The sequence below is a fragment of the Musca domestica genome, unplaced genomic scaffold, assembly GCF_030504385.1.
Source record: "Musca domestica strain aabys unplaced genomic scaffold, Musca_domestica.polishedcontigs.V.1.1 29, whole genome shotgun sequence".
Taxonomy (NCBI): Eukaryota; Metazoa; Arthropoda; class Insecta; order Diptera; family Muscidae; genus Musca; species Musca domestica.
In genome coordinates, this window is record NW_026712296.1 from 1,824,774 (window position 1) to 1,848,306 (window position 23,533).

Sequence of the window (23,533 nt, forward strand, 5' to 3'; positions counted from 1 at the left end):
GAGGGATTTACTTTTTCACTTTCAAGCACTACATGTGTGTGTTGAGTGTGTGTGTGTGATTAAAGGAAAACTTAAGTGTGTTTTTGAGTATTAGTGTGGGTCACCACCAAGAATCTTTCTATGTCCCCTCTCTAGCTCCTCCTGCTCTTTCTTCGCCGGCATGGAGTGTGCGTGTTTTTGTCCCTTGTTTTCTTTTTTTGTTCCTCTCTTTCTCTTTACATGTCAGAGTAATCCTGACAGTTTCGTTGAATGTTATTTCGATAGGACCCTTACTCTGCCATGGCTGACGCTGGTGGCATTCTTGATGTGACTTGGACCTCCAAGTGTATCCTTCAGAGTCTCAAGGACATTTATTTGTGTAATGGCTTGAAAACGTACGCTACGCCACGCTAAGATGGTGGCAAGACGTTTTCATTTCTTGTTCTTGGTAGATTTGTGGGTGTTTACAATACCCACTTCGTTGCCTTCGCCGTTGTGGTGTTTCAGAACTTTGTTAAACTCATATCTGTATTAACATACACCCCAGGAACGTGCTAACTTTTAACCATTTTTTGGTTGTATTCTTGTGGCTGTATTCACCGCAATCTGCCGCCCCACCCCTCTGATGGGGTTCCCTCTTCGGTATTTATTTGAAATGTGATAAAAATAGGCTGTGCTAATGCCAACAATGGTAGTTGTCAGCAAAATGAAACCACTTCCTCTTCCTTCACTGCTTCGCTCCCCTCCAAATTTCCGTGGAAATCAAATCTTCTTTTATAGCAACGAGATTTGGCCACAAAAAAGGGATTTCATTTTCTCTATACCAGAGATGAGATTAATGGCAACTATATCAGCTTTTAGCCATGTATCAATATTCATTTATCCAAGCCGGGCAGCAATGACAAATTTCGGGGGCTTTAATGATGCTCAAAGTCATCTATGCGATTGAATCTATAAAAGGGAAGTGTGTGTTGTTTTCTTCTTGTTCGAAAATTAATAAATCATTTCTTCCTCATTGTCTCACTGGCTTGTGAAAATAAAACAGTGTGGTCGTTTGGAAACTGGATCTACAATTCATGAATGTTTGGATATATTTTCTGCCAGGGTTTTTTATACCCTCAGCCATATGGCTAGATAGGGTATATATCATTTCATACGGCCAAAACGTGTCTCTTCGAAATAACGGTTTTAGAACCTTGGTCTCTTTGGACCAAATCCGTTTCAGGACATTTGGAGTCGACCTAGCGATCTCAATCCGACCGTCTGTCTGGCTGGCTGGTGCGCACGATAACTCTCGAAGGGAGTATCCGATTTTATCCAAACTTGGTATATCGCAATATTATTGCCAAACTTAGATTGAGTTCGGAGATGGGCAATATCTGTCCACACCTCCTGGTAGCTACCCCACAAAAGGTCGAAATTTTCAAGAAAATATTCTACTGCACAGGAAAAGAAAGGATAACCCGATTTTGCAACAACTTTAAAAATCCAAATATTTCCATCAGTGCTAGGTCAGGTGTGAAAATGTAAAATATCGGTCCACTCCATCAAGTACCTCCCCCCACAAAGGATCAAAATTTCGAATAATTATAACTCTTATAAAATATAATGTAAGAGTCCGATTGTTTTCAAATTACACACATCACAACATTTTATTAACCCAAATTCTGGTGTGAAGATGGATAATGTCGGTCCACACCTTCTGGTACCCACCCCACAAAGGGTCCAAATTTTGAATATCCATGAAGCTCATAAAACACAAAATTAACATCCGATTCCATTCAGACGTGGCACTTCTCAACATTTTCATCAACAGAAGATCTGTTATAAAGGTGGTAGAGATCGGACCATTCCTTCTGGTTTTGTTTTGAATAACCATAACGATGATAAAATCCGAAATAAGCATCCAGTTCTCTTCATATTTCACACATTTCATTATTTCTACTAAAACAAGATCTGCTGTAAAGATGGAATATATTGGCCTACTCCTTGTGGTACCTCCCCCACAAAGGGTCCAAATTTGGAATAACCATAACGATGATAAAATACGAAATTAACATCCGATTCCATTCAGACTTGGTACATCTCAATATTTCCATCAACAGAAGATCTGTTATAAAGAATGTAGAAATCGGACCAGTCCTTCGGGTACCTTATTCACAAAGGGTTAAAGTTTTGAAAAACCAAAACGATCATAAAATCCGAAATAAGCATCCGGTTCTCTTCATATTTCTCACATCCCATTATTTCTATTGACACAAAATCTGCTGTGAAGGTGAGATATATCGGCTTACTCCTTGTGGTACCTCCCCCACAAAGGGTCAAAATTTGGAATAACTATAACGATGATAAAATACGAAATTAACATCCGATTCCATTCAGCCTTGGAATTTCTCAATTTTTCCATCACCACAAGATCTCCTATAAAGATGGTAGAGATCGGACCATTCCTTTTGGTACCTCCCCCACAAATTGTCAAAATTTGTAGTATCCATGAAGCTCATAAATCTGACATCTGATGATTAGATCTGTTATAAAGATAGTAGATTTCGGAATATTTCTTTTGGTACCTCCCCATATACGGGTTCAAGACTTTGAAACAAAAAACAAAACTTTAAAGAAAGCGAAATAAACATCCAACTCTCTTTAAATTTCACACATCCAAATATTTTTGCTACAGCAAGATCTGATTTGAAGACGATATACATGTACCAACCCCTTCTGATACCTCACCCACAAAGGGACACAATTGCCAATGCTTACATCGGTTATAACTTGTCAGCGATTCTTTACAACTTGCTATATCTAAATATTTCTCTTAACCAGGAATCTGATATGAATATGAAATATATCGGAATTTATGATTTCGTATAAAATTGGATATGAATGTTGAAGTACAAAATGTCGGTCCGATATATCTGGTACCTCACGAATATTTCCACGTTTTCCAAAAATTTGCATATATCTCATATAGAGTATAGGAAGTAGACGATATAGTCCGTTGTAATATTTTTATCAGACATAGGCCAGATACGAATTGGTCAATATTGGCCAACCGTAAAAGGTCAACCGTTTGAATAATCATAACCAAAGGCTGGGAGGATACCTCTGTCGGCAAAACCTACTGATACTATTTAACTTGTTTTTATTTTTTCTTCAACCTGAGTCTGTTCGACAGTTACTCATTATTGGTAATGGTAAAAGTAAGTCCCACTTTTTTCTTTCTTTCTTTTCTTACTGGCAATGTAGAAGGTATTTTGTTTACATTACCTTATAAAAGTTCGGCTCATGTGGCTTCCGAAATTTTTGCTGGGTATTATAGTCAGTGTGTGATAGTTTAGTAATCGTTTTAAATATACAGTCATCAATTTGTGTTACGTTTATAGCAACCCCTAAAGTATGCTACTTATTTAAGTAATCCCTACATTTATGCTACCATAAGTCAATTAAGCTAATGATCATTGTATTTAATTCAGAACATTTATAAATGGATTCCATTAAATATTCTTACTCAATTTTATTTGCTTTCATTGATAAACACATTTAACTTATTACGCCAGTGTTTGGCTATGTCGAAAGCGGCTACCAATCGTAGGCAGTTGTAATTAATGTAAAAGCTTTCGGTTTATGTTAAACAATTAACTATTAACCCATGAAAAAATAAACTCCATGACGTCTGCATCTGGAAACTGTGAAATAATACTGACTATTATTATTAATATAGACATTTATTTTACCCTCCAAAAAATGATAATTATAATTGCAGCGAAATTCTAAAATTAGGCCTTGTCACAAAATGGATTTTATGTTTAAATGTGGACCCATATTGTCAATTTTTCCAAGGGTCTCATATTAACGCATTGAGAATCTAATTTGATCAAGAATATAATGAATATGACTAAATATGTGAACATAGATCTTCTCTATGGAATATAGCAGACATATATTATAAATTTTCTGCGGGGAGGACTGTTTGAAATTTGAAGAGAGTTGGATGCCCATTTTGCATTCTTTGAGTGTTTTGTTTTTTTAAAATCCTCAACCCTATGCGGGGGAGGTACCAGAAGAAATGGTCCGATCTCTACCGTCTTTATAACATATCCTGTGTTGATAGAAATATTCAGATATGCCAATCTAAGTGGAACTGGATGTTAATTTCGAGTTTTATGAGCTTCATGGCTCTTCAAAATGTTGACCCTTTGGTGAGGGAAGTAACAGAAGGAGTGAACAGATATATCCCATCTTCACAGCAGATATTGTGTTAGTATAAATAATGGAATGTGTGAAATATGAAGGGAATCGGATGTTTATTCGGATTTTATAATCGTTTTGCTCATTCTAAACTTTGACTTTTTATGGGGGAGGTACCAGAAGAAGTGGTTCGGTCTCTTCCATCTTCATAACAGATCTTGTGTTAATTGATATATTGAGATGTGTTAGTAGCAATAATGAGGTGTGTGAAATATGAGCAGAACTGGATGCTTATTTCGGATTTTTTGATAATTTTGGTTTTTCAAAATTTTGATCCTTTGTGGGAGAGGTACCAGAAGGAATGGCTCGATCTCTACCATCTTTATAACAGATCTTGTGCTGATGGAAATATTGAGATATGCCAAGTCTAAATGAAATATGATTTTAATTTCGCATTTTATGAGCTTCATAGATATTGAAAATATTGGCCCTTTGTGGGGGTACCTCCCAGAAGGAGTTGACCGATATATTCTATCTTCACCCTAGACCTTGGGCTACTGAAAATATTGTGATGTGTGTAATTTGAAGACAATTGGACCCTTACATCGCATTTTATAAGAGTTATTATTATTCAAAATTTTGATCCCTTGTGGGGGAGGTACTTGATGGAGTGGACTGATATTGTCCATTTCCGCACCTAACCTAGCACTGATGCAAATATTAGGATTTTCAAAGTTAGAGTAAAATCGGATTATCCATTCTCCTTCTGTGCAATCAAATTTTTTTTCTTAAAAAGTTCGATCTTTTGTGAGGTACCAGAGTGGACCGATATTGTACCAGATCTAGCATTGGTGGAAATATTTGGATTTGTGAGGATGGAGCAAAATTTGATCATCCTTTCATTTTCTGTGCAGAAAAATATTTTTTTTTTTTTTGAAAATTTCGGCCTTTTTGGGGAAGGTACCAATTGGAGTGGACCGATATTTCCCATCTCCGAACTCGATCTAAGTTTGATAATAATACGATGTACCAAGTTTTAACCAAATGGGATACTCCCTTCGAGAGTTGTTGTGCCCAGCAGTCAGCCAGACAGCCGGACGGATGGACATCGCTAGATCGACTCCAAATTTCCAAAAACGGATTTGGTCGAAAGAGACCTAGTGTCTGTAACAGTTATTTCGATGAGGCTCATTTAGCCGAAACGCATTAGCTATAAGAACTCAAATTCAAATTGTGGATTCATTGACCCGTTCCGCTATATAATATATTGGTTAACTTTTGTCATCGGCAAGCCAGTTTTAGATCCGTTCCGCTACATAATATATTGCTTATCTTTTGTCATCGGTAAACCAGTTTTACATCCTTTTCCATAAAAAAAACATTTGTGGGTTTTCCTTTCTGTTTCTTTTACATCCCTTGCACATTACTTCATTTGACCTTTAAAGGTTACTAATGACCTTGGAGGTGGGGAAGTTAATTAAATATGCTATTTAAGGAAAGTAAATTAATAATATTACTACAAAAGCTTACATGCCACGGGAAAGTTAAAGTTCTTCCATTATTATGGTAATTAGGGACACACACACAGACGGATGATGTATGGGTCAACAGTGTAGATGTAACTTAGGAAAATTGTAATTATATTATTACTTTGTATTGTTAATATTTACTTGGGGATTATTGCAAAAGATATTACACACACACGCACATACGCACACAGTCCATCTCCAATATTGTTATGGAATAATAAAACATATTTTTTTTTTATCAATTTTTAAACAATTACTTCTTGTAAACCACAAATGTTAAACACAACAACATCCGTTTGAACATAAATCATTTTGTAAAGATGTTATTATTTGCGCACATATATTGCATACTTTTAGGGTTATAAATTTTATATAAGGTAATCTAGTTTACATAATAATTCTTTCTGTTCATTCATCCGTTTTGGGGCTATTTTGAGGAGCAATAGAGGAAGGGAGAGATAGAGAAATAAAAAAAATAAATTTATTTTCATTTCCTTAATCCAAAGTGATTTATTAATGTACTGCATATTTGAGGGGCTTTATGTAAAATTTATTATTTAGCAAATAAATAGATTTAATGAGTTTACACTCCATAGATTATTACTACTATATAAATAATTAAATACATTTTTCTTTCTCTATTTACAGGTATGTTAAATTGTAATCGATTTTACTAAACGTGTATAAATGTGCATATCAAGGTAGGATGGATTATATGAATTTAAAATGACAGTGAAGTAATTTTGAAAGGACTATTTTTGTGAAGTGGAAAGAATCGTTAGTCCAACTAAAAGAGGCCAGATTACTCATTAAAGAAAGGTCATATCTAAAATGGCGTTTTTACTTTTTTATAGCCTCCACCTTGGAATATTCGTCATAGACCCCATAAAGTGTATAAATTCATCATCAGCATAACATTCAAAGTCGATTTAACGATGTTCGTCTCTTGATATCACGATACAGCTCACATTATTCGACGTAAAATTGGGTACAGTCGTTTGCTTGGTGTCTAGGATAGTTGGTATTGAAAATGAGATATATCGGTCCACGCTTTGGGTTAGGCCCCATATAACGGTACCTCCCGATATTCGGTATTTTGATAGTTTTAGCCACATATTTCCACCAATTTGTCTACAAATTCATATTTGTTGTTCGTTATGGGTACTAACTCTAGTGGCGGAACATTGTATATATATAGGTCCACGTTTTCGTATTGCCCCCGTATAACAGAACTTCCCGATATTCGGTATTTTCATGGTTTAACACACATTTTCTACGGATTTGTGTAAAAAATTATTATTTGCTGGTAATAATGGGTTCTAGCTCCGGTGGCGGAACATTGTATATATAGGTCCACGTTTTCGTACAGCCCCCATATAAGGGCGCATCCCAATATTCAGTATTTTGATGGTTTTATCCACATTTTTCTACGGATTTGTCAAAAATTGTTATTTATAGTTCGTAATGGATTCTAGCTCCGGTGACAGAACAATGAATATCTAGGTCCACGTTTTCCTATAGCGCACATATATCGGTTCCATCAGATATTCGATATTTTTAGGATTTAAGCGATATTTTCTAATAGATTTGTGTGAAATTTGGTATTTGTATTTCATAAAGGGTTCTACAACCTGCGTCAAAACATTGACCATATTTTGCCTAGTCATCCTAGTCAAATTTACCCACGAAATTATGAAAAATTTGGTACCTAAAACTCGCAATAGATTACAATCGTTGAAGTATGCAATTGACCATATAGGCTCCCGTTTTAGTATGGCCCCAACCATTCTCCTATCGATCTTACTGGAGTTTGTAGTTTAAAGTGGAACACTTGTGAAACCAGATATTTTTGCATCGAAGCTCTGCCCGGTCGAACTTAATATCTTTTTACCTACGAGATGAACTAAATAATCCGAAATTTTCAGTTAAAAAGAAAGCCAGAGAGATGCTATCACCCACTCACCACTATGCGGCGCGTTCCGTCGTTGGTTCATGGGAATATTTGGTGTGGATGATGGCTTACAAGGGCCGTTCTCTGCAAAGTAGAATTTATTTCGAAGTTATTGCAATTAAACATAATATAATGAACAGTCCATGTTCGACTAATGTTCTACAAGCTAAATATTTTCACATTTTTTAAGACATTTTATAGCATACATTAAGAAGCCCGAGAAAAAAAAACAAACAATTTAGAAAGTTTCAGTTAGTGTTCCTACAACGATATACCCTAAGTATTTGATAACTAGTTTATGTGTTCTCTTTTTGTCAACTTTACCTGAGATCCAGTATGAGTAAAAATATTGCAAGATATTGCAAATATTGAAGAGAACTAGGGAAAGTCACAAAAGTTTTTTGGCTGGACCTAAGTGGGACATGATATTTTGGATATGTAGAAAATTCGAAGAGGATTTTTTTTCAATTTTTAATGAATTTTCTAACAATTTCTGGACAAGAGTGTTTCGAAACATTTATCATTGTAGATTTTTTACAATTTTTTTTTTGTTGACCAGGGATTTTCAATGTTTAAAGAACTTTTTTATTAAAACCGAATTTGCTGTAAATTTGGCAGTCTGTGTTCTTAATACACAAAGTATAGTATAGAAAACAATCTTGCAGAGATAGTTCTCTTGCTTATAGATAGTTTATTAGGTTCACGTTTTGCTATGGTCCCCGTATAACGGTATATATTTTCACGATTTTAGTTACAATTTTCACCGGATTTTTTTTGAATCTAGAATTTGGATTTCCCAATGGTTACTACTTCCTATAACAGAAAATTGCATATATATGTCCTCGGCTTCATACAGCCTCCCCCCCCCCCCCCCTCTCCATGAAATGGTACCTGCTCATATTCGGAATTTTTATGATTTTAGCGAATTTTTTATAATTTTATAATTGACAAAAAATTGCATATATATGTCCTCGGATTTCGGAGATGGGCAATATCAGTCCACTACTTCTGGTACCTACCCCACAAAAGGTCGAAATTTTCAAAGAAACTATTTTACTGCACAGAAAGAGAAAGGATAACTCGATTTGGCTCCAACTTTGCAAATCCCAATATTTGCATCAGCGCTAGGTCAGGTGTGAAAATGGACAATATTAGTTCACTCCATTAAGTACCTCCTGAATAATTATAGCTCTTACATAATTTGAAGTAGGAGTCCAAGTAAGAGTCGCCCACGGCCTGGTGTAAAGATGAAATATATCGGTCCACTCCTAAAATCCGAAATAAACATCTGGTTTCCTTAATATTTCACACATTCCATTATTTCTATTAACAAAAGACCTGCTGTAGAAATGGGATACATCGGTCCACTCCTTCTGTTACCTCCCCCACAAGCATTTAGAATTTGGAACAGCCATGAAACTCGTAAACGCGAAATATGCATCCGGTTCTATTCATATTTCATACATCCCCTTGTTTCTACCAACACAAGGCCTGCTGTGAAGATGGTATGTATCGGTCCACCTTTCTGGTAACTCTCCCAAAAAGGGTCAAAATTTTGAAAATCCATGAATCTCATAAAATAAAAAATTAACATTCGATTCCATTCGGACTTTGTACATCTTAATATTTCCATCAACACAAGATCTGTTATATAGAGATGGTAAAGATCGGACCGCTCCTTCTGGTACCTCCCCCACTTTGAAAAACAAAACACTTAAAAAAGCAAAGTAAGCTTCCAATCCAATCCATCCATCCAATTTTCAATACTTTTATAGTCATAACTTGCGAAACAATTCAGCAATAATTTTTTCATTTTTATTTAGAACCGATACGAAGTGGACAATATTGGCTCAGTCCTTCGGACCCTACTCAATAGATGGTCAACAAAATCATAACAAAAGTCAAAATATAAAAATATATCTTATATCTTAGGGTTTACATCTGTCGGCTGAACCGACTGATTCATTTTAGCTTGTTTTATACCTCTTCTGATCTATTTTTAAGAATTCAAACCCTTTTCCGTCTTGACGAATAAATTAATGTTTACGACCTCGTTAAACGGAAACTGTAAATCTCCTCAACGTACGATTCAATTTTTCTGCAATATTTTTTTTATTCCATTTCAAACACAAATAGCATTTGTCAAACACATCTTTTACACTTCCAAGCAGAGGTGGTGCCTACTTATAGGCGTTATTTGAATTGCTGGTACATTCACATCCTTCCTATGTCCTCTGGCAAATCAGTAACCACCTCTCAACAACAACAACATCATCCCATCATCATCTATGTCCAAAGCAGACTTTCAATTTTGAAATTGCATAAATTTTATTTTGCTCGTAACAAAATCATCTACAATAAACGTCACAAATTGCCACACGAACGTCAGTCAGTATGTCACTCAGCTCCTACGTCCGTCAGCATCATAAGGATTACATTTGGGCTATGTGGGTAGTTTAGTTCAGTGGGCTTATGTATGTGTATGTATGCATCTGAGCATGTAGGTGTAAATTGAAATAAACTCCATTACCTGGTTGTTTATCATCACCTCACCTCACCAACACCTGCACATTGCAATAAGAAATTCCATTAAATAAGCATACTTTTAGGGGCTAAAGGTAATAAATGTAATTACATTATCTAAACTATGCTGGCTGGGAGGCCTAAATGAAGAATTCTGTTCCTGTTGTTGTTGTTTAGCAGAGGAAATTGTCCATTTCATTTAATCATAATCACATACATATTTTGCTTTATTCGATTCTCAATTTGTTCACAGTAAAAGGGCCGGGGCTAGTTACTTGGAAATTATTAAGGAATACTTATAAATGCGAACTCAACTTTAATTTCCTGTTAAGTACCAATTAGTAGAGTTTGAATAGTTTGAAATGTAAAGGATTAAAATGTCCTTTTGGAATTAATTTGTTTTGAAATAGATGCGAGGACAATTGCAGGATTGAACGAAGATGCAAGACTTCAATTAAATTTTAATTAATTAATCTTCTTCTAAAGTACTCGACATTTAAATTAAATAAATAATCTATTTAATATTGTTATATTTAAAAGGAACCCCGTTTTTATTAGGATTCCGAAAATAAAATGCACTTCTTTAAAAGTCAAAGCCATGAAAAATTACTTTCAAAAGTTCACGCATATAAGGGATTTCCCAGAGGAGGAGTTATTTTGATATTTAAAGAAATATTTTTGAGATAATTATTGGATGTATATTTCACAAAAACAAGAAAGGTATGTTATTATTAAAAAAAAACACAAGTTAAAAAGTATCAATCGCTTAAGCTGCCAAATGTTCACCATCTGCCAATGCTCGATTCTTCAAATATATTTTAACTTCTGTTATGGTTATTCAAATGTTTGACCCTCTATGGACTAGGTTCCGAAAGAATGGACCGATATTGTCCATTTCGTATCTGACCTAAATAACTATGATAAAAATATTGCGATGTGCTAGGGTTGGACTATATTGGTTACTACCTTCACTTTGAATGAGATATGTGAAAATTTTTAGAATATGTGAGGTACCATCGGGAAGTCAACCGTAGTGTTCCACTTTCATACTTCATCTAAAACAGATAAAAATATTAGTATGGGCAAAATCACAAGAAAATCAAACATTTATATCTTATTTTATGCGAAATCATACTTTCGATATATTCCAAATTTATCTAAGGTTTCTGGTTAAGGGAAATAACTAGATATATTGGTTGAGATACTAGCAGGGTTTCGCAGATATAAATCATTTCAACAACAGATCTAGTGTTTGCAAAAATCTTTGCAGTATCAAATTTGTGGAGATGCTTATTTCGGATTTTATAATCGTTTTGGTTATACAAACCATAGACCATTTGTGGGGAAGGTATCGGAAGGAATGGTCCGATCTCTACCATCTTTATAAAAGATCTTGTGTTGATAGAAGTATTGAGATGTACCAAGTCCGAATGGAATCGGATGATAATTTCGGGTTTTATGAGCTTCAGGGATATTCAAAATTTTGGTCCTTTGTGGGGGAGGTACCAAAAGGAGTGGACAGATATATCCAGCAGATCTTCACAGCAGATCTTGTGTTGATAGAAAAAATTATTTGTGAAATATGAAGAGAATGTTTATTCAAAACTATAACCTTTTGTGCGGCAGAAACCAGAACAAATGGTCCGAACTACTATCTTTATAAAACATGTTTTGTGGATGAAAATATTGAGTTGTACCAAGTCTGAGTGGAATCGAGTGTTAATTTCGCATTTTATGTGCTTCATTGATGTTAAAAATGTTCAGCCCTTGTGGGCGAGCTCCACAGCAAATCTTATGCTAGTAGAAATAATGGGATTTGTGAAACATGTAGAAGACCGGATGCTTATATCGGATTTTATAATTGTTTTGGTTATTCAAAACGTTGACCCTTCGTGGGGGAGGTACTAGAAGGAATGGTCCGATCTCTACCATCACTGTAGAATATCTTGTTTTGGTGAAAATATTGATATTTGCGAGATCTGATTGGAATCGAATGTTAATTTTTTTATGAGCTTCATGGATATTCAAAAATTTGAACCTTTGTGGGGGAAATACTAGAAGGACCGACGCACAGACCTTTGCTTAATAAAAATATTGTGGTGTGTGTAATTTGAAGAAAATCGGAGTCTTACTCTTCTAATTTTCGCTCTTTTTGCACCTGGCCTAGCACTGATGCAAATATTAGATTTTGCAAAGTTGGAGGAAAATTGGATTATCCTTTCTCTTTCTGTGCAGTAAAATATTTTCCTTGAAAATTACGAACTTTTGTGGGGGAGTTACCAGCAGGTGTGGACCGAAATTGCCCATCTCCAAACTCGATAAATGTTTGATAATAATATTACGAGGTACCAAGTTTGGATCAAATCGGATACTCCCTTCGAAGGTTATCGTGCGCACCCGCCTGACAGACAGACGCACGGACGAACATAGCTAGATCGACTCAAAAGTTCTGAAACGGATTTGGTCCAAAGAGTTGTAGGGTCTAAAACCGTCATTTCGATGAGTCACATTTGGACCTATCAAATGACATATACCCTCTCTAGCCATGAGGCGAGTTCCACCAAATGAAACGTACGTCCCATTATTTTCACAATTTACCTGAAATCGGATTGAGGATATATATGGGAGCTATATCGAAATCTAAACCGATCTCCATAAAATTCGGCAGTGGGATTTCCGAGCTCTATAAAATATCTGGTACCAAATATGATTCTTGTCAAATGCATATTACGAATGTCAGGTACTTAACGACCAAATCGGATGAAACATATTTATAAAAGCTATGGCTATATCTCAACCGATTTTCACCTAATTTGATGTACTTTGACTGATATTGGCCATTTGGTGCACAATTAACCCAAAATCGGCTGACGATATATATGGAAGCATATCCAAACCTGAACCAATCTTGATACAATTTGGCAGAGGTATTTGTGGGATGTATCTGACATGAGTCTATCTCGCTTCCTTTTCCATGTTACGAGCAAATGCACAAAGTCATAATATCCTTTCCACTATGTGGTGTGGGATATAAAAATTCACAATTGCATCTATGAATGTCTTTGAATATATTCCTAAAATTGATATAATATATTTGTAAATAATCCTTGAATTTAACTTTGAGAGTCCTCGAAAAAACATTCTTAAAATGTCCATAATTTATCCTCAAACAATTTTCGTAAATAAGTTTTCTAATTTTGACTTGTCAACCATTCGCCTTTCTTTATTTTCAAAATAAGTTTTTTTTTCCTTGGAATTCTCTATTATTCCAATATTAATTGTATTGAAATTTGTGTGTTGGTTTTATTTTGCGGTATCACTGAAGTATTCCTAATTATACCGACAAGCTATAATTAATATGTATTGCATCGTGCATGTTTAACATGTAAGTGTGTACACACCCACACGTTTCGAATGGGAGACTTCCAAGAATTTCAGGTGGGAAAATATTTATTTCATCTATTGCTTTCAATTAAGAATTGTGGTATATTTCAAAGTGAAATTCAATACTGAGATCTGTAAATATTTACAATGTTAAGGTTTCTTTTGATTCGAATATTTAACATTTTGCAATAGGAAATTTATTTTCTGTCCTTTTATGTTGTGGTTGTAGATGGGAAATATGGTATTTGCATTTGTGGTTGTAATATTAAAATTTGGTATTTTATCATTTATTTTTAAATACTTTTTTGAGCGTGTAGGATATGTTTTGTGAATTTAAAAATAAATGCAGAAGACGAGAATGCCTCTAACCTTTACTTCGTCATACTTGACATTTAAATCACTTTCTATGTGGGAGTTTTGAAACATAAAGGTCATATAATGCCATCTTCATATCGAATCCAGAACTTTAAATCTCTGAAAAAAACTGATTACTTGGAAAACTAACCACCAAAAAATAAATGTCCATATACATTTCAAAACATTAAAAAAACGTATCCATTATGTTCGCCCATCTAACTTCCGACAAGTGTGTGTGCTGCCAGAATGACTTTTAAGTGAAATTCTACATTGCATGCCACTCTTCATTAAAGAAATACAAAAAAAAAAATACAAAACAAAGTTTGTCATGAACGAAGAAATTATTTTCCAACATTACTACCGCCTTCTGCATTGAATGTGACTTCTGGCAATAAATTGAATTCGAAATAGAATTTCGTTAAAATAAAATACAAAATTGACCTTCTTTTTCTTCTAATGTCGGAGAACGTACGACGGAGGTGGGCAATGTGTTTTTTTTATGGCATTAACCACATCTCAGCAATAGCAGCAACAACAATAAAATAAAGAAAAAATCTAACTGAAAAAAAGTTTTGCCAACTATATTGGCTCTTATAACTAATTCATCACGAAAATGAATGGCATCATCAACAACGTCGACGACATGGAAAAGTTGGTAGAAAGTCTAATTAGTAGAGATGGAAAGTTCGTTGGATTTGTTTTCCTCTAATTTATATATCAAAAAAGAACTAAATTAGGGAAGGTTAAATTTAGTTTCGACCATAAAAAAAAACAACCTAGAGCAAAATGTTAAAATTTTAATGAATAAGAAAGGTGTAGGTAGGCTTCGGCGACCATTGCATGCCTTTTTTCATTTTATCCAGCTAAGCATCTTTGGCAGCTAAAATTGCACTTTAGGTCTTGTTTACACATCGTGTTAGAATCATATGTAAAGGGACACTTTCCATTTTTAAATTAAGCAGTTTATAGTATACTTTCAGGCGCTCCCCACATTAAAAAAAGAAACAAAAAGAAATTATATATTTATAATAAGTATGCTAAAAATATTGTAAATTGTAAGGGATAGTATCAGGAAAAAAAAATGTCGGAAATAGCATCAAATTTTAGAATAAGTGTAGATTTTGTTCAAATTGACACGTTTAACACGAATTATGGCCTTCAAACGACCAATGAGACCGTCACACGCTGCCCGAATGTTGCTCTGCGGTATTTTGGCCCATTCCCGGCGAAGCGCTTGCTTGAGGTGATCGACACTTTCGTATTTTTTAGTGCCAACCTGGTTTGATGGCCATTGTGCTCTGGAAATGAAGCGAGGAACCTCATTTTGTAACCATTCTTGGGTGGCGCGTGCTGAGTGTGATGCTGCTGAGTCCTGTTGGAATGTCCAAGGTCTGCGGCCAAATTGTTTGCGTGCCCAAGGCTTTAATACACCCTCCAGAACATTTTCGCTATAATATTCGTCATTTATTCTAATGCCACGGTCGATTAATACGAGCGGAGAGCGACCATCGGCTGTTATGGCGGCCCTTACCATCACCATTGCCGGCGATTGAGTTCTTTTGGCCAACCGAAGGTGCACATTTTCAGCTGACCTCTTTGGCAAATAAACACTAATGTTTTCTCATCGGAAAAAAAACTAATCCGACAGCTCACCACTTTCGGTCAAGCGAAGCAACTCTATAGCTCTTTTGAGTCTATTTTCTTTCTGTTGCGGTGTAAGTTCTTGCACTTCTTGAAATTTCAATGGCTTTACCCCGAGCTCATTTTTCAATATTTGCCGAATGGAATATAATACTATCAAGCTTGAATTCCATCACGAATAATTTTTTTTTTTGATAAACGGAAGGGCTAAAATTGTGAAACTGGAATGAGAGTCAGAGATGGGTGTCGACTCCAATACGAAGTATTAAATTTTTGGTACATTTTAGTACTTTTCACACCCCTTTTAGTGCGAATTTCAATCCTTATCACTCGCCTACGCACCAAGACTGACCCTCGTGCAAAATCAAGGTTCTACCTTCAGTTGTTTCGTCATGATCTTCTGTAGTTTACTACAATTCCAGGAGTACTTTTATATTTTCTTTTTTTCATCTTTGTACTCACATTTTGCAATGAAATAAACTTTTTTACTTTGGGTTAGATCATACCTAGAATTATAAGAATGTCTTTTAGCTATAGAAAAACTGTAGACATTTACCTTACTTGAATATGTTGCATACTTTTAGGGCTTCTTTAAATAAATTAATGTTTTCTAAATTCAATAATGTGTCGATACCAATTCGCTCAAAATTCATTATATTCCATTTCCGGAAAAAAGACAGTCTTATTTGAAGATTTATTTTTCATAAACAAAAAAAAATTAATTTCTTGTGCATTTTTGCATCGTAAATTTTCATAAAATTCATCTGAAAAATGATCCCTTAATTTCACAAAAAATTAATGATATATTACAATCACGCAATTATCTGGCGTCCCCCGTGCCCAAATGACATTTGACATTACGTAATTTTGTTAACTCACATCACAAAAATGTTTTAATTTTTGTATTTCTTGTACATTTTTAATAAATTTGAATTTCAAGGACCATTTTTAGATTTCCTTTACATCATCATCGTACTTAAATTTTGGGAAGAACCTTCATTTAAAAGGCGCATTTAATAAAGTAAAATTCTGGTTGGCAAAAAATAAATTAAATTTGGAAAGCGTTTCATCTTGTGAAAGTGAAAAAGTCTTCCTAAAGAAAAACTGTAGCCAAGCAAATAACCTTCATGATTGTTGCATACTTTTAGGGATTCTTCAATTAACTGAATTTCTCCTAAAACCAGTGGAGTAGCAATAAAAATTCATTTCAAATATGTTTTATTTTCAGGAAAAAAGTAATGTATTAAATTTTTTGTTACAATATTTCTCATGAATAGAAAAATTAAATTTATTAGGCATTTGTTGCAAGGTAGGGAATAAACCTTCATTTTATTGATAATTTCTCTAGTCACCTCTGTGACTAATTTGGAATGTCGGTTAGCCATTTTCATCATGAATGTATGTGTGTCTTTTGTTTATTATATATTTCTGTTTTACTTTTCATGAATTTCTAGGAAAAATGTTTTTATGTTTTATAATTCTACTAGCTTTTGTTATGAAATAAGCTACATTTAAAAGGTGCCTTTAATAAATTACATTTTTTGGTTGGGAAAAATAAATTAATAAATTGAAAAAAAAATGACAGAGAGCCAGATCTACTTAAAATTGAACCATTTTGCGTTATACATTATTAAGGAAATCTTCTACCTATACAAACCATTTTTTTCAAAGACATATGGAAGGTATTTTATGAAATGGAATTTCTCCTTTCTATTTCATACACATCATATTAAAGTCATGTGTCGAGTGACTTTATATACCCACCACCATAGTATGTAGGATATATTAAGTTTGTCATTCCGTTTGTAACACCTCGAAATATAAATTTTAAACCCCACAAAGTGTATATATATATTCTTGATCAGCATAAAATTCTATGTCGATTTAGCGATGTCTGTCCGTCTGTGGAAATCACTCTTGCTTCCGAACGAAATGCAGTAGGTTGATAAAATTTTACTTAAATATATATCTCTCTATCTGCAGGACTCTTGGTATTGGCCATGTAGGTCCGTGCTTTGGTATAGCCCCCATATAATTGTACCTCCCTATTTTTGGGATTTTCATTATTTAGGCGACATTATTCACCGGGAATTATTCAAATTTGGTATTTGAAGTTCGTAATGGATAATACATCCTCTGACAGAAAATTACCCGTGCAGGTACACGCCTTCGTATAGCCCCCATATAACGGCACCTCCCGATATTCGGTATTTTGATTTTTGATGATTTTAGCGATATTATTGACCGGAATTGTTTCAAATTTGGTATTTTAAGTTCGTAATGGATAATACAGCCTATGACAGAAAATTACACGTGCAGGTCCACGTCTGCGTAGAGCCCTCATATAACGGTATCTCCCTATCCCTATCTATATTTCAAACAATTTCGGTGAATATTGTATCTAAAATCGCCAAAATACCGAATATAGAGAGGTGCCATATATGTGGGCTATACAAAGACGTGGACCTGCATAGACAATTTTCTGTCATAGACTTTAGTTCCCATTACAAACTCTAAATACGAAATTTGAAACAATTCCGGTAAATAATGTCGACAAAATCACCATACCTTTATATGGAGGCTATACGAAGACGTGGGCCTGCATACGCATTACGAATTCTAAATACAAAATTTGAAACAACTAAAATCGTCAAAATATCGAATATTGAGGGGTACCGTTGTATGTGGGCTATACGATATCGTCGACCTATATAGACATTTCTCTTCTCCGGGGCGTAAAGTGCTTAGAAAGAACTTCTAGTATGGGGTTTTAGACTATTACATTGAAAAATGTAGCTAAAATTATGAAAATACCGAATATCGTTAGGTACCGTTATATGGGGGATATACGATATCGTGGACATACATAGACAATACTCTTCCGGGGGGTAAAGTGTTCACAAGGAATTCCCTTTTTTTTGGATTTGCAGATAATTTTATTTTCAAATTTGTCTACAGTAATTAAAATATCGAATATCAAGGTGTTCCGTTATATGAGGGCTATATGATATCGTGGACCGATATAGCCCATCTTCGAACTTGACCTACCTGCAGACAAAGTCTTGTCTATGCAAAATTTTAGCTTCCTTTCTTTTATTCGTTTTGACTCTAGCGTGTTTACAACAGACGGGTAGACGGACGGACAGGGATAAATCGTCTTAGAATTTTACGCTGATCAAGAATATATATACCACACATACTATGTATGGTGGAGGGTACAAAAAATAATGTCGGTAGCGCTCACCATTCACTGTTACATTGCAATTCACAACAACTTTGTAGAAGTACAATCCAATGATTCCACTAGCCAATGAATAACACCAGAATCTGACTTTTTCTGGATGCATTGGATGCTTCTGACTGATCTTCGCCCCAAGGCGAAAAATCTGCTTATTCACGTATCTATTGAGCCAAAAATGAGCTTCCCCTCTGAACACAAGAAGCTCTCGATAAATTTTCTTAACCGTGCACGCATTTTGATAATAGAATACGATAATTTCAAAACGTTGTTCGATTAAAGACCATCAATTGAGATAAGCCCAAAAGTATGACGTATTAAATTGATTTTATATGAAAACATACCAAAGGCATTTTTTGTCTTTCTTGTTCACTTTATGAATGATCTGTTTTTTTATGACGCTTCGGAAGTAAATACGAAAAATAAAATATTCACTGTACGTTCTTTATACCCTCAGCCATTTGATAGGTCAAAACGTGCCTAGTCGAAATAACGGTTTAAGACGTTAGGTCTCTTTGAACCAAATCCGTTTCAGGACATTTGGGGTCGATCTTGCGATGTCCGTCCGTCCGTCTGTCTGGCTGGTGCGCATGATAACTCTCGAAGGGAGTATCCGATTTGATCCAAACTTAATGCATCGTAATATTATTGTCAAACATAGATTAAGGTACCTTCTGGTACCTTACACACAAATGGTCGAAATTTCAAAAAAAAAATATTGTACAGAAAGAGAAAGGCTAATCCAATTTTGCTCCATCATTGCAAATCCTAATATTTGCATCAGTTCTAGGTCAGGTGCGAAAATGGACAATATCGGTCCACTCCATCAAGTACCTCCCCCCACAAAGGGTAAAATTTTTGTATACTTATAGCATTTATAAAATGCGATGTAAGAGTCTTCAAATTTCACACATCCCAATATTTTTTATCAACCCAAGGTCCGGTGTGAAAATGGAATATATCGGTCCACTTCCTCTGGTATCTTCCCCACAAAAGATCGAATTTTTCAAAAAATATATTTTCTGCACAGGAAGAGAAACGATAATCCGATTTTGTTCCAACTTTGCAAATCCCAATATTTGTGTCAGTTCTACGTCCGGTGCTAAAATGGGCAATATCGGTCTACTGCATTAAGTACCTCCCCCACAAAGGGTCAAAATTTTGAATAATTACAATTCTTATAAAATGTGATGTAAGAGTCCGATTGTCTTCAAATTTCACACATACCAATTATTTTATTAACCTAAGGTCTGGTGTAAAGGTGGAATACATCGGCCACTCTTTCTGGTACGTCCTCCACAAAAGGTAAAATTTTTGAATATCCATGAAACTCATAAAACACGAAATTAACATTTGATTCCATTCAGAATTAGCAAATTTCAATATATCTATCAACACGAGATTTATTATAAAAACGGTAGAAATCGTACCATTCCTTCTGGTACCGCCCCCACAAAGATCAAAGCTTTGAATAACCAAAACGATTGTAAAATACGAAATAAGCATCGGGTTCCCTTCATATTTCACACATCTTATTATTTCTACTAACACAAGGTCTGCTATGAAGATGGGTCCTTCTGGTACCTCCCCCACAAAGAGTCAAAATTTTGAGTATCCATGAAGCTCATAAAGCGCGAAATTAACATCCGATTCCATTCAGACTGGGCATATCTCAAGATTTCCATCAACGCAAGATCAGGACCATTTCTTCCTATACCCTTCCCACATAGGGTTCAAGATGTTGAAAAACAAACCCCTCATAAAACGCGAAATAAATTTCACATCCTCCAAATATTTTTGCTAACACAAGATCTGTTTTGAAGATGATATATAGCTGCGAACCCCTTTTGGCACCTCATCCGCAAAGGACCACAATTTCCAATGACAATTTCTTCTACCTCTGAGTGCAGAATGTAAATTATTTTGATCAGCCCGAATATACTCTCCTTTTGGCTCTTGACCGTTTATTTCTTTATCTCTTATTCTTTTTTTATTAAAATGTCTGATAAATTAAATTTTAATTAATTGCCTTGGTGTTTTTTTTCCAAACATATAACATCGATATAGATGTCTCTGTAAATTCTTATTTGAAAAGGTCACCCATTTGTGTGAGTGTTTAAATAAAAAGTAACTATATATCTTGTCATGGCACATTTTAACTGCAAGTGTGTTTGCGTGTGTATCTGTGTAAGTATCTCACTTTGTGAACCCAAATTTCCATTTATTAAAAACAGAAGCCAAATAAACAATAACGTCGAGACAGAACGATGACGTTGAGTTTGTTATTTTCGCCATGTTGGCACCCTCAATTTTTTGCATGCTTTTATTCGAAGGGAGCTGGAGGGGGGGTTCGTTGTTTTATTGCCAGAAAATGTGTTTACAAAACAAAGTTGCTGACACCAAAAAAGAGGAACGTAAAGCTAACAGAACTTCCACACACACATACACACAGCAACATTGTCATCACCTATTGGAGCAATTCAAAGTATACTTTTAGGCAACAGAATTTATTGTCATCTGTTTTTGTTTTCTTCAATTCTTTTTATTGAGTTGAATATTTATTTATCTAGACAAAAGGGAAAGAAATCTTATTTTTGTTTTGACGCCACCAATTCATATTCGCATTTGTGTGATAAAAATTAGTTCAGCTTGTAAGTATGTGCTACTTACAATTTCGAAAACATATTGCCGACTTTTAGGCATCATTCATATTGGCATTTTCATTTACTTTTTTTGCTGTGGCCTTTGACCTTAGTTTTGTTATTCTTTGTCTGTAACGAACGCAGACATATTTATAATAAAATATTTTAGTTTATTGAACTGCTTCAAACATTGATTGCCTATACGATTACCATTTTGTCCAATAATGCATTTGTCTCCGACATTTGGTGATGGAATGACAGAAGACTTAGTAAAACCTGAAATAACTCAGCTACAGTATTCTAATGGTAAAAAGAATCGTATACGATAATTTATCTAGGAACAGTTTTAAAGGAATATTGCAGGTATTTTAACTATTAAAACAAAAAATACTTATATGACCTTTAGGGGTCATATATCATTAAATTATATAAAAAAGGAATTAAAATTATAAAAGGAAATGTAGAAGATCCGCTATTTTTGAGTACCATTTAGAGTTTTACTTTTTAGAAGATCGAACGACTTACTCATTGTATATTTTACAAAAAAAAAAAAAAAAAAATATGTTTGTTTTGTTACAAGTAAAATAGTATAAGTCGGCTTTTCCGACAGATGTATACCCCAGCCTTGAGTTATGATTATTCAAACTGTTGACCCTTTATGGGGGAGGTTCCGAAGCAGTTGGCCATTTCGGATTTAATAATCGTTTTGTTTATTCGAAAGTTGAACTCTTGGTGGGTGAGGTACAAGAACAAATGGTGTAATCTCTACCATATTTATAACAAATCTTGTGCTGATGGAAATATTGAGGAGTAATAAGTCTGAATTTAAACGGACCTAAATAGCGCGTTTTATGAGCTTCATGGATATTCAAAATGTTTACCCTTCGTGGGAGAGGTACCAGATAGAGTAGACCGATATATCCCATCTTCATAGCAAATTTTGTGTTAGTAGAGATAATAGGATGTGTGAAACATGAAGAGGATTGGTTGCTTACTTCGGATTTTATAATCGTTTTGTTGATTCAAAGCTTTGACCCTTTGTGGGGGAGGTGCCAGGAGGAATGGTCCGATCTCTACCATCTTTATAACAAATATTGTGTTGACGGAAATATTGGGATGTGCCAAGTCTGAATGGAATCGGATGTTATTTCGCGTTTTATGAGGTTCATGGATATTTAAAATTTTGACCCTTTGTGGGGGAGGTACCAGAGTGGACCGATTTAGTGGAGTGGACCGATTTATCCCATCTTCTCAGCAGATCTTAAATTAGTTTAAAAAAATGGGATGTGTGAAATATGAAGAGGATTGGAGGCTTATTTCGGATTTTATACTCGTTTTGGTGATTCAAAACTTTGACCCTTTGTGAGGGAGGCACCAGAAGGTATGGTCCGATCTATCTATCATAATCATCTATCATCTTTATAAGTGAGCTTGTTATGATGGAAATATTGGGCTGCCAAGTCTGAATGGAATCAGATGTTATTTCCGCATTTTATGAGGTTCATGGATACTCAAAATGTTGATCCTTTATTTTAAATATTAATATAAATATGATTTTAATATACTTCCACAATTTTATATTACAGGGCTGTTACAGATCCACGCGATGGACGTCGCGTTGCACTGAAAAAACTTCCAAATGTTTTTCAGTCATTGGTTTCATCAAAACGAGTGTTTCGTGAACTAAAAATGCTGTGCTTTTTCAAACATGAAAATGTAAGTATTGAAAATAATTGTTAAATCTACCACCCCCTATGAATATTTTTGTACAAATGACAATAACATTTTCATAAAAGATTTTTTTTTTTTTTTTTTTGAATGTATAAAGAAATTCATTTTATTTCTCATTTCTCATTTAAAAAAAGTATAAAACAATTTGGCTCGGTCATTATCAGATTTCTGCGAGTGATTTATTTAGTTAATAAATATGGAGAGGTTTTTAAAGGTATACCAAACCCCAGCATGGTCATAAAATCACCCTCATTGCGTTCCTTAGTCTGCAATCATATAAAGATATCAACCTTAATTCGAATAAATAACTAAGTTTTCAACCATTTTGAAAGTGTTTCTATCTGGGCTGTGTAAACACACACCCTTT

General features: G+C 34.7%; 1 protein-coding gene across 5 annotated transcripts in view; it reads left to right on the top strand.

Moving 5' to 3' along the window:
• The window catches only part of LOC101898556 (serine/threonine-protein kinase NLK), a 212,132-nt gene that overhangs the window by 154,476 nt on the left and 34,123 nt on the right, over positions 1 to 23,533 (top strand). For all 5 annotated transcript variants that reach the window (XM_059124481.1, XM_005186618.4, XM_020037887.2 and 2 more), the window contains exon 3: positions 23,022 to 23,151. In XM_059124481.1, the coding sequence (XP_058980464.1) occupies positions 23,022 to 23,151 (130 nt within the window). The remainder of the gene's footprint in view (positions 1 to 23,021; positions 23,152 to 23,533) is intronic.